This window comes from Muscardinus avellanarius (assembly GCF_963383645.1).
Source record: "Muscardinus avellanarius genome assembly, chromosome: 18".
NCBI lineage: Eukaryota > Metazoa > Chordata > Mammalia > Rodentia > Gliridae > Muscardinus > Muscardinus avellanarius.
This window is the reverse complement of record NC_137804.1, coordinates 9,222,575-9,235,453: the sequence shown is the minus strand read 5'-3', so window position 1 is coordinate 9,235,453 and position 12,879 is coordinate 9,222,575. Positions and strand designations below refer to the sequence as shown.

General features: G+C 50.1%; 1 protein-coding gene across 1 annotated transcript in view; it reads left to right on the top strand.

Annotated features, from left to right (window-relative positions):
* Nucleotides 1-12,276, top strand: part of GPD1L (glycerol-3-phosphate dehydrogenase 1 like) — a gene marked incomplete at its 3' end in the record, with an annotated part of 33,739 nt that extends 21,463 nt beyond the window's left edge. The window contains exons 5-8 of the mRNA XM_080715930.1: nucleotides 519-631; nucleotides 10,106-10,339; nucleotides 10,624-10,730; nucleotides 12,180-12,276. Coding sequence (XP_080572056.1) covers nucleotides 519-631; nucleotides 10,106-10,339; nucleotides 10,624-10,730; nucleotides 12,180-12,276 — 551 coding nt within the window. The remainder of the gene's footprint in view (nucleotides 1-518; nucleotides 632-10,105; nucleotides 10,340-10,623; nucleotides 10,731-12,179) is intronic.
* Nucleotides 12,277-12,879: the final 603 nt, after the last annotated feature.

The following is a 12,879-nucleotide window of genomic DNA, read 5'->3' as shown; positions in this document are numbered from 1 at the left end:
TGGTGGTAGAACCCAGGGGCATTCAACCTCTGAGCTACACCCCCTGCCCTACTTTTTATTCTTTATTTTGAACCTGGGTCTCACTGAATTGCAAAGGGCCTCACTGAGGCTGTCCGCAAACCACGATCCTTCAGTCTCAGCCTCCCAATTGCTGGGATTACAAGAGTATGTGGCCACACCCGGCCTTTTGTTTTCTATGCTTGTAATAATAAAACACTTATTATAGCCAGGTGTGGTGGCACACACCCTGTAATCCCAGGACTTGGGAGGGTGACACAGGAGGATTGCAGGTTTGAGGCCTGCGTCAGCCACTTAGCGAGTCCCTGTTTCAAAATTAAAATAGGGCTGGGGATGTAGCTTGGAAGTAGATGTCTCTGGGTCCTATCCCTGGTCCCCCAAATAAGTAGGTACGCAGGCATTCCTGTTGTAAGAAAAGTCACTACTTTAACCTCTGTGAGGTGTGGACATTAAGATTAGAGGCCGCTACTCATGTCCTTTGGCCCCTCGACTTTCACCAGGCAGCAAAGTCATGGAGAACGGCCTTCTCTTCAAAGAACTCCTGCAGACTCCCAATTTCCGAATCACGGTGGTGGACGACGCGGACACGGTGGAGCTCTGCGGCGCCCTGAAGGTAGAGTCCACCGGGCAGAGAGCCTTGCTCGCCACTTCCGGTTCCGGCTTTATTACTTCCGGTTCCGACTCGATCACTTCCGGTTCTGCCCAGCATCCTCATCCCGGTGGCTGAGCATCCTCTCCTCCGCTTGCTTTTGCTTGTGTATATGGGAGAATTCGGATGTTTTGTTGTGTGGGCCGTTGGCAGCTTGGCAGCATTCGTGTTTGACTTTTGGGGATTTACCCAGGAGCAAATGATCCCATCCGTTCATCTGTCCTGTGTTTTAACGTGGGGACTGAACCCAGGGGCATTCTGTCTCCGAGCTACACACCCAGCTCTGTTTTTATTTTTGAAACAGTATCTCTGGGTTGATGAATTCTCACAACTTACTGAGGTTGTCTTCAACCTGTCTCAGCCTGCCAAGTACTGGGATTGCAAACGTGTGCCACCACTCCTGGCTCTGTGTGTGTGTGTGTGTGTGTGTGTGTGTGTGTGTGTGTGTGTGTGTGTTACTGAGGACTGAACCCAAGGGCATTCTACCTGTGAGCTCTACCCCCCAGCCCTACCTTATCTTCATATTTATTTATTTATTTATTTATTTTGAAGGGGAGTAAATGGTTTATGGGAAGCAGCAGGGAATAAGGAAAGATGGCTGAACACCCCAAAGGGGCTGTCAGAACTCTGGGGTCCAGCAGCTGTCTTCAGGACAATACTTGGGAGTAGCCCAAGACGAATGCTTTCAATTATAGGCTGCTTTCTTCCAGAGACCATGCGATCTGCCAGAAAAGAATAGGGAAAGTGACAGAACACCTCTAGGGCTGTCGGGGTCTGGTGTCCAGTAGTTGCCTTTAGGTCACTACCCGAGTGTCCCCGAGCCAAGTGCCGTCAGTTGCAAACTACTTTCTCCCAGGGTCCACGCGATCTGCCAGAAAAGAGGTGCAGGTCACCCCTAGGGGCCCTGGTCAGCCTTGATGTCCAGCAGAGGCCTTCAGGTCACTACCCGAGAGTAGCCCGGGCCACGTGCCGTCTGTTACACTCCACCTTCTCTCAAGGCCAACACGACCTGCGAGAGAGAGAAGCTCCCCAACGGGGAGGGGGTCCCAGAGTGGGTAACCCTTATCTTCGTTTTTATTTTGAAATAGAGTCTTGTTAAATTACAGAGGCTGGCCTCAAACTTGCAATCCTCCTGTCTCAGTATCCCAAGTACTAGGATTACAGGCATGTACCACCAAGCCTCACCACCTCCAGCCTTTTTAAAATTAAATTTTGCTGGGTATGATAGTGCACGCTTGTAATCCCAGCATTCAGGAGGCTCAAGATAGGGAGATCACAGTTCGTGGGCAGCCTCAGCTACTTAGTGAGGCCCTCTGCAACTCAGTGAGACCCTGCTTCAAAATAAAGAATAAAAACTAGGGGTGGAGGTGTAGCTCGGAAATAGAATGCCCCTGGATTCCATCCCCAGTACCGCAAAAGTAAAAAATATATATTTATTTTTTTGGTGGCACTAGGGATTGAACTCTGAGGCATTTGATCTCTGAGTTTAACTCCAGCCCTATTTTAGTTTCTATTTCGAAAGGGTCCCACCAAGTTGCAGAGGGCCTCCGTAAGTTGCTGAGGCAAACCTGCGACTCTTCTGTCCCAGCTTCTATTTTATTTTGACAGGGTTTCGCCAGGTTGCCTAGCCTTGAACTTGTGATCCTCTGGCTTCAGGCTCTCAGGTTGCTGAGATTACTTTCCCCAGCACCTGTGTGTCATGTTGCGCTGAACTCCCTGCTATAGTCGTATGGTGATTTTGCTCTTCTCCCCAGTGCCCAAGGGAAAATAGCCTGCTGCTGACTAGAGGTTTTTCCTGGATAGTTTATCTCTGCCCTTGAGAGGGAAAAGATCAGGTTACAGAAGTAGCCTCTATGGGTCCATGGCTGGGGGCTTGGGGAGCGGCCGAGACAAAAATCACAACAGATTTTGTTATAGAAATTGACCGATTGATTTAGACTCGATTCAGGCAAGGAGCAGCCGGCACTCTAGACAATAACATGAGCTCCCCACCGGACAATGGCGGAATTGGGGGGCAGGGAAGTTGCAAGGCAAACACCGGAAGGCAGAACAACAGAGAGAACCTGATTGGTTACTGTAAGGCTGCTTCCGGCGACTTTCTGGAGGGTAGGAGGAAGGGAACAGCCGGGCGTGGTGGCGCACGCTTGTAATCCCCGCGCTTGGGAGGCTGAGGCAGGAGGATCACGCAAGTTCAAAGCCAGCCTCAGCTACTTAGTGAGGCTCTCAGTAACTTAGTGAGACCCTGTTTCCAAATAAAATTTAAAATGGGTCTGGGAGTATAGCTTGAAGGTAAAAGGCTCCTGGGTTTCACCCCCAATACCACCAAAAAAAAAAAAAAGGCAGGGAACTTCCTCATGCTGACTCAGCCACACCAGACTCTCCAGTTCTCAGGGAAGCCTGGTTTGTTTGGGGATCTGTCTGCTTCTTTGGAGTTTCAGTGTGATGATGTGGCACTTAGCATGAATGGCTATTTGGTTTTGGTCTGGCCCCATGCAGGAGCTTAGTGCTAAACAATGGCCCTTTTTATTTTTTTATTATTTTTTTGTGTGGTACTGGGGATTAAACCGAACCCAGAGGCATTCTACCTCTGAGCTACATTTTTCTTTTTGAGATTATATGTTTATCTATTTTTTATTCTTTATTTTGAAACAGGGTCTCACTAAGTTGCAAGGGGCCTCAATAAGTAGCTGAGGCTGGCCGAGAACCCAGATCCTCCTGTCTCAGCCTCCCAAGTACTGAGATTACAAGCGTGTGCCACCACGCCCAGCTCCCTCAAACCTATTTTATTTTTATTTTTTATTTTTTTGGTGGTACTGGAGGTGGAACCCAGAGGCTTTCTACCTCCGGGCTATACTTCCAGACCCATTTTATATTTTATTTGGAAACCTGGTCTCACTTAAGTTGCTGAGAGCCTCACTAAGTAGCTGAGGCTGGCTTTGAACCTACGTGATCCTCCTGTCTCAGCCTCCCAAGCGCGGGGATTACAAGCGTATGCCACTACGCCCGGCAGACCTATTTTATTTTTTATTTGGTAACAGGATCTCGCTAAATTGCTGAGGCTGGTCTCGAACCTGCAATCCTCCTGTCTCAGGCTCCCAAGCACTGGAAATGCAAGCGTGTCCCACCACGCCCAGCTTCCATCATTTTGAAACATTCAGTACAGGGGCTTCTGACTCATCCACCACTACCCTTGAAGCCTTGGTCATGGCCTCATTCTGTCCTAACTGGGAAACAGTCACCAGTGTTATGGGGTCCAGATAACGCGTGAGAGAGACCAGCGACTCAGAAGATGTAAAGTTAAAGATTTTATTCCACAGAGAGGAACTCTGGCGCACCAGGGCTACACTCAGGGTCTGAACCTTCCGAATGCAGCCCCGAGCTACCAGGGAACATAGGTTTTATAGCCCCAAACGGCAGATAATCTGGAACGTTCACAGAGGCTCCTTGGGCAAAATGTACAAAATAAACCAGTTTGCTTCAGCGTGACAGGATGCACGTCCAGATAAGGTTGTCTTCCCTGAAGCCATAAAATCATTAACTCATGCCTCTGTCTTTCTGGCCCAGGAACCAGGTGCAGTTATCTCTCAGTTTTAATATGGGCTGCGGCAGGGGGGTGGGGGGGAGCTGCCAGTATATTTCTTTTTTATTTTTTTGCATTCGACCCCCAAGATACACACTTTGCCCTATTTTTTATTCTTTATTTTGAAACAGGGTCTCACTACCTTGTGGAGGGCCTCACTAAGTAGCTGAAACTGACTGGGAATCATGATCCTCCAGTCTCAGCCTCCCGAATGCTGGGATTACAAGCGTGCGCCACCATGTTTGGTTTGTATATTTCTTTTTATATAAAAACTTGAGCATTTCTGTGCCCTGTATCAACCAGGCAGCTACCTGATTCTTCTCCCCTTGGGATCAAAGTCACTTTAGCTGCCATCTACCGATGGTATAAGGGGAAGCATTCCAGGGTTCTCAATGTAAATACCCCGTGTGTGTGTGGGGGGGGTATTGGGATGGAACACAGGGGCCTTCTACCTCTGGGCTACACCCCTAGCACCACTGTATTTTTTATTCTTTGTAAACTGGACCTTGCTAAGTTGCTGAGGCTGGCCAGGAACATGCAGTCCTGTCTCAGCCTCTCAAGAACTGAGATTACAGCGGTGTGCCACCACACCACTTTTTTTTTTTTTTTTTTTTTTTTTTTTTGGTGGTATTGGAACCCAGAGGCTTTCTACCTCCAGGCTATACTCCCAGACCTATTTTATATTTTATTTGGAAACTGGGTCTCACTAAGTTGCTGAGAGCCTCACTAAGTAGCTGAGGCTGGCTTCGAACCTGCGCGATCCTCCTGTCTCAGCCTCCCAAGCGCAGGGATTACAAGTGTGCGCCACCACGCCCGGCTCCCACGCCACGTTTTAATACCCTATTTGAGGCTTTTTTTTTTTTTTTTTTTTCTGTACTGGAGATGGAACCCAGGGGCATTCTACCCCTGAGCTACACCCCCAGACCTATTTTATTTATTTTTTAAACAGAGTCTCACTAAGTTGCTGGGGCTGGCTTCAAACCTGCGATCCCCTTGTCTCAGCTTCCCAAGTACTGGGGTTACAGGTGTGAGCCACCAAGCCCAGCTACCTTCCAACTATTCATAAATTGTGCATTCTACCTCTGAGCTTCACGCTCAGCCCTTTTTTTTTTTTTTTTTTTTTTGCAGTTCTGGGGATGGAACCCAGGGGCCTTCTACCTCCAGGCTACACTCCCAGCGCTATTTTATATTTTATTTGGAAACAGGGTTTCACTAAGTTGAGGCTGTCCACAAACAGTGATGTCCATCTCAGCCTCCCAAGACCAGGATGACAAGCGTGCGCCACCATGCCCGGCTTGCTCCCAATTTAAAACCATTTTCTGGAATTAACCTTGTTTGTACATGTGTGGCCACGATATATGATGAGCATTTAAAAAATTAAAGCCAGTTAAACCCTGGGCTCCCGGGCAGTGCACGTCTGTGTTTCTACAAGCATCTATATTTCTCAATGTTAGCATGGGGCATTTTTCCCATTCGGAGCAGCCGGGTTGCACACAGAGGACGCCGGCACGGAATGCTTTGTTTATTTTCGTTGGTTGAGATTTTTATGTGTTTTTAATAGTCCTCCATTAGACTAATGACTGCTTGACAGCAGGGGGCACCACGAATGCCTCGTTGCTGAGCACTGGCCAGAGCGGGTTTTAAATGACTGGCTATTGTTGTTGTTGTTGTTGTTGTTGTTGTTGTTGTTCTGTATTAGGGATGGAACCCAGGGGCATTCTACCTCCGAGCTACACCTCCAGCCCCATTTCATTTTATTTTGTTTTATTTATTTATATATATATATATATATATATATATTTTTTTTTTTTTTTTTTTTTTTTTTTTTTTTTGCGGGCCTGAGGATGGAACCCAGGGGCATTTGACCTCCGAGCTACACCCCCTGCCCTATTTTTTATTGTTTAATTTGAAACAGGGTCTCACTGAGTTGCAGAGGGCCTCACTCAGTAGCTGAGGCTGTCCGCGAACCGCGATCCTCCGGTCTCAGCCTCCCGAATGCTGGGATTACAAGCTTGCACCACCACGCCCGGCTTATTTTTTATTCTTTATTTTGAAACAAGGTCTCACTGAGTTGCAGAGGGCCTCACTAAGTAGCTGAGGCTGGCCGCAAACCGCCATCCTCCTGTCTCAGCCTCCCGAATGCTGGGATCACAACAAGCGTGCGCCCCCACACCCGGCTTGACTGGCTGTTTTTGGTGGTGGATGGGGAAGCTATGAAATCCTGCCCAGAACAAAGGGTGCTGGGTGAGAAGATTCTAGATGAAGGCTCTGGAAAAGCGGCTGCTAATGGGAGCCCTAATGGGAGCCCATGCTGGTCCCATGTTTGAACTGAGAATGTCTCTTCGTTTCCCCTGGCAGGAAGCTTGTAAGTTGATGTGGGCCTGCTGCCCTGATGAGAGTGCCCGCAGCGGGGTAGAGGCGGAGGGGCCCGGCTACTTAACAGCCTTCCCTCTGCCTCTCCTTTGAAGCCTCCCCAACACTGCTCCAAGGGGCCCGCATCAGAACTGGGATTTTGTTGTTGGTGGTGGTGGTGTTGGTGATGGTACTGGGGATGGAACACAGGGGCCTTCTACCTCCAGGCTACACCCCCAGAACTATTTTATATTTTATTTGGAAACAGGGTCTCTTAAGCCAGCAGAGGCTGGTTTCTAACCTGCGTGATCCTCTTGTCTCAGCCTCCCAAGCGCAGGGATTACAAACATGCGCCACCACGCCCAGCGAACTGGGATTTTTTTGAAAACAGCCCAACAGGCTTTGTATCATACAAAGTTCCAGAGGGTGAGCCGGGCGTGTAGTGCACGCTTGTAATCCCATTCCTTGGGAGGCTGAGGCAGAAGGATTGCAGGTTCAAGGCCAGCCTCAGGCCCTGTTTCAAAACAAAAAAAAATTTTTTAAAGCTGGAGGTATAGCTGGGAGGTAGAAGGCCCTTGTGTTCCAGCGCCCCCCCACACACACACACACACAATGGGTCCAGAGGATAAGTAGCTTCAGCGTAGTAAATGCTGGCGTGGTGGGAGTGTCAGCGCTCGTTTGGGGAATCTTCATCTAGGATTCTTTGGTTACTACGTACAACTTGACTTTTCTGGTTCACTTCCAAGAGCTGTAAATAAAACGAGACCTCCCTCACCAGAACAAAGGCAAACGGCCATATGTTTCCTTCAGCACATAAGTAAGAGCCGTGTCAGGCTTTCCCCTGATTATTATCCTGTAGGGTACGGGAGATTCCTAGCAGCGCATCCTACCTCTGAGCTTCGCCTCAGCCCTTTTTATTTTATTATTGGGGGACCAGCCTCACTAAGTTGCGGGGGCCTCACTAATGAGCAGCTGAGGCTGGCCATGAACCTGCAGCCCTCTTACCTCAGCCCCCTAAATACTGAGATGACAAGTGACACGACCCTACCCACACTTCCCCTGATTACAAAGTCATCATACTCATTGTGTCGCCTACAGTGGAAAGGTAGAGAGAAGCTCTTACATCCTGAAATAACCTTTGCTGCTGTGTCTTGTGTACTCTCCCAGACTTTTTAGCAAATATATGTGCTTTGCCCTTTCTTTTGTGGTCACAGGGATTTATCTCAGGGGTATACTACCTTTGAGCCCCATCCTAACCCTTTTTAAAGTTTTTGAAGCGTGGTCTTCCTGGATATCTGAGAGTCTTACTAAGTTGCTGAGACTGGTCTTGAACCCGTGACCCTCCTGTCAGCCTCCCGAGTAGGGAATTACAGGTGCTTCATCATGCTTGGCTTTGTGCCCACTTTTATTTATTTATTTATTTTTTTGGTGGTACTAGGGGTGGAACCCAGAGGCTTTCTACCTCCGGGCTATACTCCCAGACCTTTTTTATATTTTATTTGGAAACAGGGTCTCACTAAGTTGCTGAGAGCCTCACTAAGTAGCTGAGGCTGGCTTCGAACCTGCACGATCCTCCTGTCTCAGCCTCCCAAGCGCGGGGATTACAAGCGTGCGCCACCACGCCCGGCTATGCCCGCTTTTAAAAACAAAAACTAGAGCCTGGTGCATGCTTATAATCCCCGTAGTTGAGAGACTGAGAAATGGATGCGTGTTCACATCCAACCTTGGCATCTTAGCGAGACTTTCACCAACGTAGTGAGACCCTGTTTCCAAATAAAATCAGAAGCAGGGTGTGGTGGTGCACGCTTGTAATCCCAGTACTGGTGAGGCTGAGACTGGAGGATTGCAGTTTGGAGGACAGCCTCAGCAAGTAGTAAGATTCTCATCAGGCCGGGCGTGGTGGCACACGCTTGTAATCCCCGCGCTTGGGAGGCAGAGACAGGAGGATCGCGCAGGTTCGAAGCCAGCCACGCGCGCTGGCGTAGGAGACCCTGTTTCCAAATAAAAATGTAAAAATAGGTCTGGGAGTGTAGCCCAGAGGTAGAAGGGCTTCCAGGAACCCCAGTACCACACACACACACAAAAAGATTCTCATCAACCTCGCTGGACTCTCTTACCAAATAAAAATATAATAGGGCTGGAGTATAATGCCCCTAGGTTCAATCCTCAGTCACATACACACACACACACACACACACACACACACACCATATATACACACGATTCAGTTGTGTAGGCCTGGCGTCCACCTTGAACCTGCAAGCGTGCGCCACCACGTCCAACTCAGTAGCTGAGGCTGGCTTCGAACCTGCATGATCCTCCTGTCTCAGCCTCCCAAGCGCAGGAATTACAAGCGTGCACCACTACGCCCGGCAACACCACGTCCAACTCAGAAACTTCTTTTGGACATTGTTGCTTGAGCAAAGGCAGCTGCCTAGCAGGACATCTGGCTCAGGGGGCCAGGCATGGGCCTGACCTCGGCCTCGCTGGACACCTCAGCCAGGCTGCCTTGTGCAGGGCCCGGCTCTGGCAGGACCGAGTCTCCTGCCCTGTGGCAGCAGCAGGGAACAGGGTTTCATCCCCACAACCAGACACACAAAAAAGACAGCTTAAAGCCAAGCGTGGTTGTATGCACCTCTAATCCCAGCACTTGGGAGGCCGAGACTGGAGGATCGCATGTTCGAGAACAACCTCAGTAACTTGGCAAGACTTTTAGCAACTTAGCAAAGACCCTGTTTTGAAATAAAAAGTAAAAGGGGCTGGGGTGTAGCCGAAAGGTTCAGTTGCCCCTGAGTTCAACTTCCAGACCCAAAAACAATAAAGAAAGTTTGGAGACGGGTCAAAGGAGTCCATGGTGTGAGAGCGGTCACGTTTGGAGGGGCGGGCTGGAAGGGGTCCCAGGGCTCTTTGAGGATCAGGGTACTCGTCACACATGTGTTTGGCTTCTGGATATTCCCGAGGCTGCACACTTAGGATGTGTACACTTTTCTGAACACGTTATGGTGAAGGAGAGCGCTTCGTTTTTTTGTTTTTTGTTTGTTTTTTGTTTTTGGTGGTACTGGGGTTCCTGGAAGCCCTTCTACCTCCGGGCTACACTCCCAGACCTATTTTTACATTTTTATTCAGAAACAGGGTCTCCTACGCCAGCGCGCGTGGCTGGCTTCGAACCTGCACAATCCTCCTGTCTCTGCCTCCCAAGCGCAGGGATTACAAGCGTGGGCCACCACGCCCGGGCGGAGAGTGCTTAGTTATAATAAGGCAAAGTGATGGGTCCAAACAGAGCTTAGCCAAGGGCTGCCTCCTGCCATCCTTTTTTCTGGATGGCTGATGCCACTCTGACCCCGGGCTCTTCCTCCCATGAAGGAGAACGAAGAAGGCAGGTCTGCCTCCCTGCCTCGACTTGGTGCAGGAGGCCGGGGCTGAGCCTTTCAGTGGAGGCCGTGCACCCAGCCTCCCCCGCGCATCCTCCAGTGCTCTACTGACTGGGGCTGTCATCTCCTCCCCAGAACATCGTGGCGGTAGGAGCCGGCATCTGCGACGGCCTGCGCTGCGGGGACAACACCAAAGCGGCCGTCATCCGCCTGGGTCTCATGGAGATGATCGCCTTTGCCCGAATCTTCTGCAAGGGCCAGGTGTCCACGGCCACCTTCCTGGAGAGCTGCGGCGTGGCCGACCTCATCACCACTTGCTACGGGGGCCGGAACCGCAGGGTGGCCGAGGCCTTCGCCAGGACCGGGAAGGTAGCCCAGCCGCTCTGCGCGCGCCCTCCTGCGGCTCCGCCCTGTGACATCACCCGCTCCGCTCCTTCCCCTTGCCCCCCGCTGCTTTTCAAACCCTGCTCCTCCTGCCTCAGCCTCCCAAGCACTGGGATTGCAGGCGTGCACCACCGTGCCAGGCCGGCCTGTAGCATCTTGATCCTTAGCTTGCAGAACGAGGTCCGAGCTCCCCTCTCCCCACTCCGCTAGGAATAAACGCTTCTCTAGTCTTTACCGTAGATTTCTTTTTTGTATCCCTTGCTTTTAAGACCATTGAACAACTGGAGAAGGAGATGCTGAATGGGCAGAAACTCCAAGGGCCTCAGACTTCTGCCGAAGTGTATCGCATCCTCAAACAGAAGGGGCTCCTTGACAAGTAAGTCTCCCACGGTCTGCAGCCCCATTCCCGCGGCCCCCCGCCCGCAGCGGGAGGAGACCGCCGGTGTCCTGCACCCAGGGCAGCACTGGCTTCGTTCAGCCTCTGTGTGAAAGTGGGAAATAGCTACCTACATCCACCTGCACTCAGACAAAACCAGGCGCTGTGAGATATTAATACAGAGCATTACAAAATTTATTTTTTGTGATGCTGGGATTTGGAACCCAGGACCTTCCTAGTTACTCCCCCATACCTATGTGACTTTTTTATTTGGAAACAGAGTCTCACTATGTTGCAGGGGCCTCACCAAGTTATTGAGGCTGGCCACAAACCTGTGATCCTCCTGCTCCAGACTCCTAAGTAGCGGAATTACAAGCGTATGTCACCACGCCTGGCTGGTATTACAAAATTTTAAAGTTTGAAATTCTAGTTTGTCCTGCAGGGTATTTGGGAAGAACTACGTGCCATAAGTTTTTCATTTTTCAAAAGTCAATTACTGCCGGGCGTGGTGGCGCACGCTTGTAATCCCCGCGCTTGGGAGGCGGAGACAGGAGGATTGCACAGGTTCGAAGCCAGCCGTGCTGGCTTAAGAGACCCTGTCTCCAAAAATAAAAAAGTATAAAATAGGGCTGGGAGTGTAGCCTGGAGGTAGAAGGGCTTCCAGGAACCCCAGTACCACCAAAATTAAATAAGTAGTGACAAGAACTTGGACTCAGGGCAGATTTGACCAAGATCCTGAGCTAAGTTCTTTCTACAAATGTTCACTGCTTTCCCTGGAAAGATGGCCAGGTGGCTGGTTCACCAACAGAGCAGTCACAGCCCCTGAGGCAGAGGGTCTAGGGGGTCCCCAGGCCCATGGCCACGGCGCAGAAGCTCACACTGGCTTGCGGAACGATAGAACGGCCGCTGTGTCTCCTCCAGTAGCAAGCTCACGTGCAGCTGGCAGGCAGGACAGGGTGGCGCACGCTTGTAATCCCCGCGCTTGGGAGGCAGAGACAGGAGGATCCTGCAGGTTTGAAGCCAGCCGCCGTGGCTTAAGAGACCCTGTTTTGAAATAAAACTATAAAAAATAGGTCTGGGAGTGTATCCCGGAGGTAGAAGGGCTTCCAGGAACCCCAGTACCACAAATAAATAAATAAATAAATAAATAAATAAATAAATAAATAAATACAAGAAAAGCAGTTTTGTTTTTTTTGTTTTGTTTTGTTTTTGGTGGTACTGGGGTTCCGGGAAGCCCTTCTACCTCTGGGCTATACTCCCAGACCTATTTTATATTTTTTGAAACAGGGTCTCTTAAGCCAGCACGGCTGGCTTCGAACCTGCGCGATCCTCCTGTCTCTGCCTCCCAAGCGCTGGGATTACAAGCGTGCGCCACCACGCCCGGCAGAAAAGCAGATTTGTTCAGAGAAAACGGGGTGGCCTGAGCTCCTGTCACGCTCCCTCTTCCAGGTTCCCCCTGTTCACCGCGGTGTATCAGATCTGCTATGAAGGCCGGCCTGTCTCCGAGATGCTGTCCTGTCTCCAGAGTCACCCCGAGCACATCTAAAGTGGCCCGTGCCTGCCACGGCCGGGTGGGTCTGCCTCCCCTAGTCTCGCGGTTCACGTGGAAGCCAGGACTGGCCTCTTGTCGCCCATCTCGGGCAGCGAGAATGGTTCCAGGTTCGCTTTCCAGTCTCGAGGGGCCATCCGACAGCTGAGACGCACCGGGCCGCCCCTGAGCACGCATCCGAACGTGTGTGCGTGTTTGTTTCTCATTCTGGAGGTGTTTTTATGAACTAAAATCATGTCCTTTTTTAATGATCACATTTGAAACTTCCCCCGCTATGGTACTCTGCAAGATTGGAACTCTTTCAGCTACGTGATTTTAGATGTAATTTATATGCCTTGGAGTGGAGAAATTTTTTTTTCCTCTTTTGATGATTAAATTTAACCAGCATTAAAGTTGTAGGTGGGAGGAGGAGAGGCTCAAAGATCTCCACATTTCTCTCTGAAACACTATCGCAAAGCCGGCATAGTTAGCCACCCTGATTATGGGCTGATCCTTTTCTGTTAAACAATTCAATTGTTTTTTTCAGTACTCAGGGTGGAACCCAGGGGGCCTTCTACCTCAGAGCTACACCCCCAGCCCTATTTTTTATTTTTTATTTTG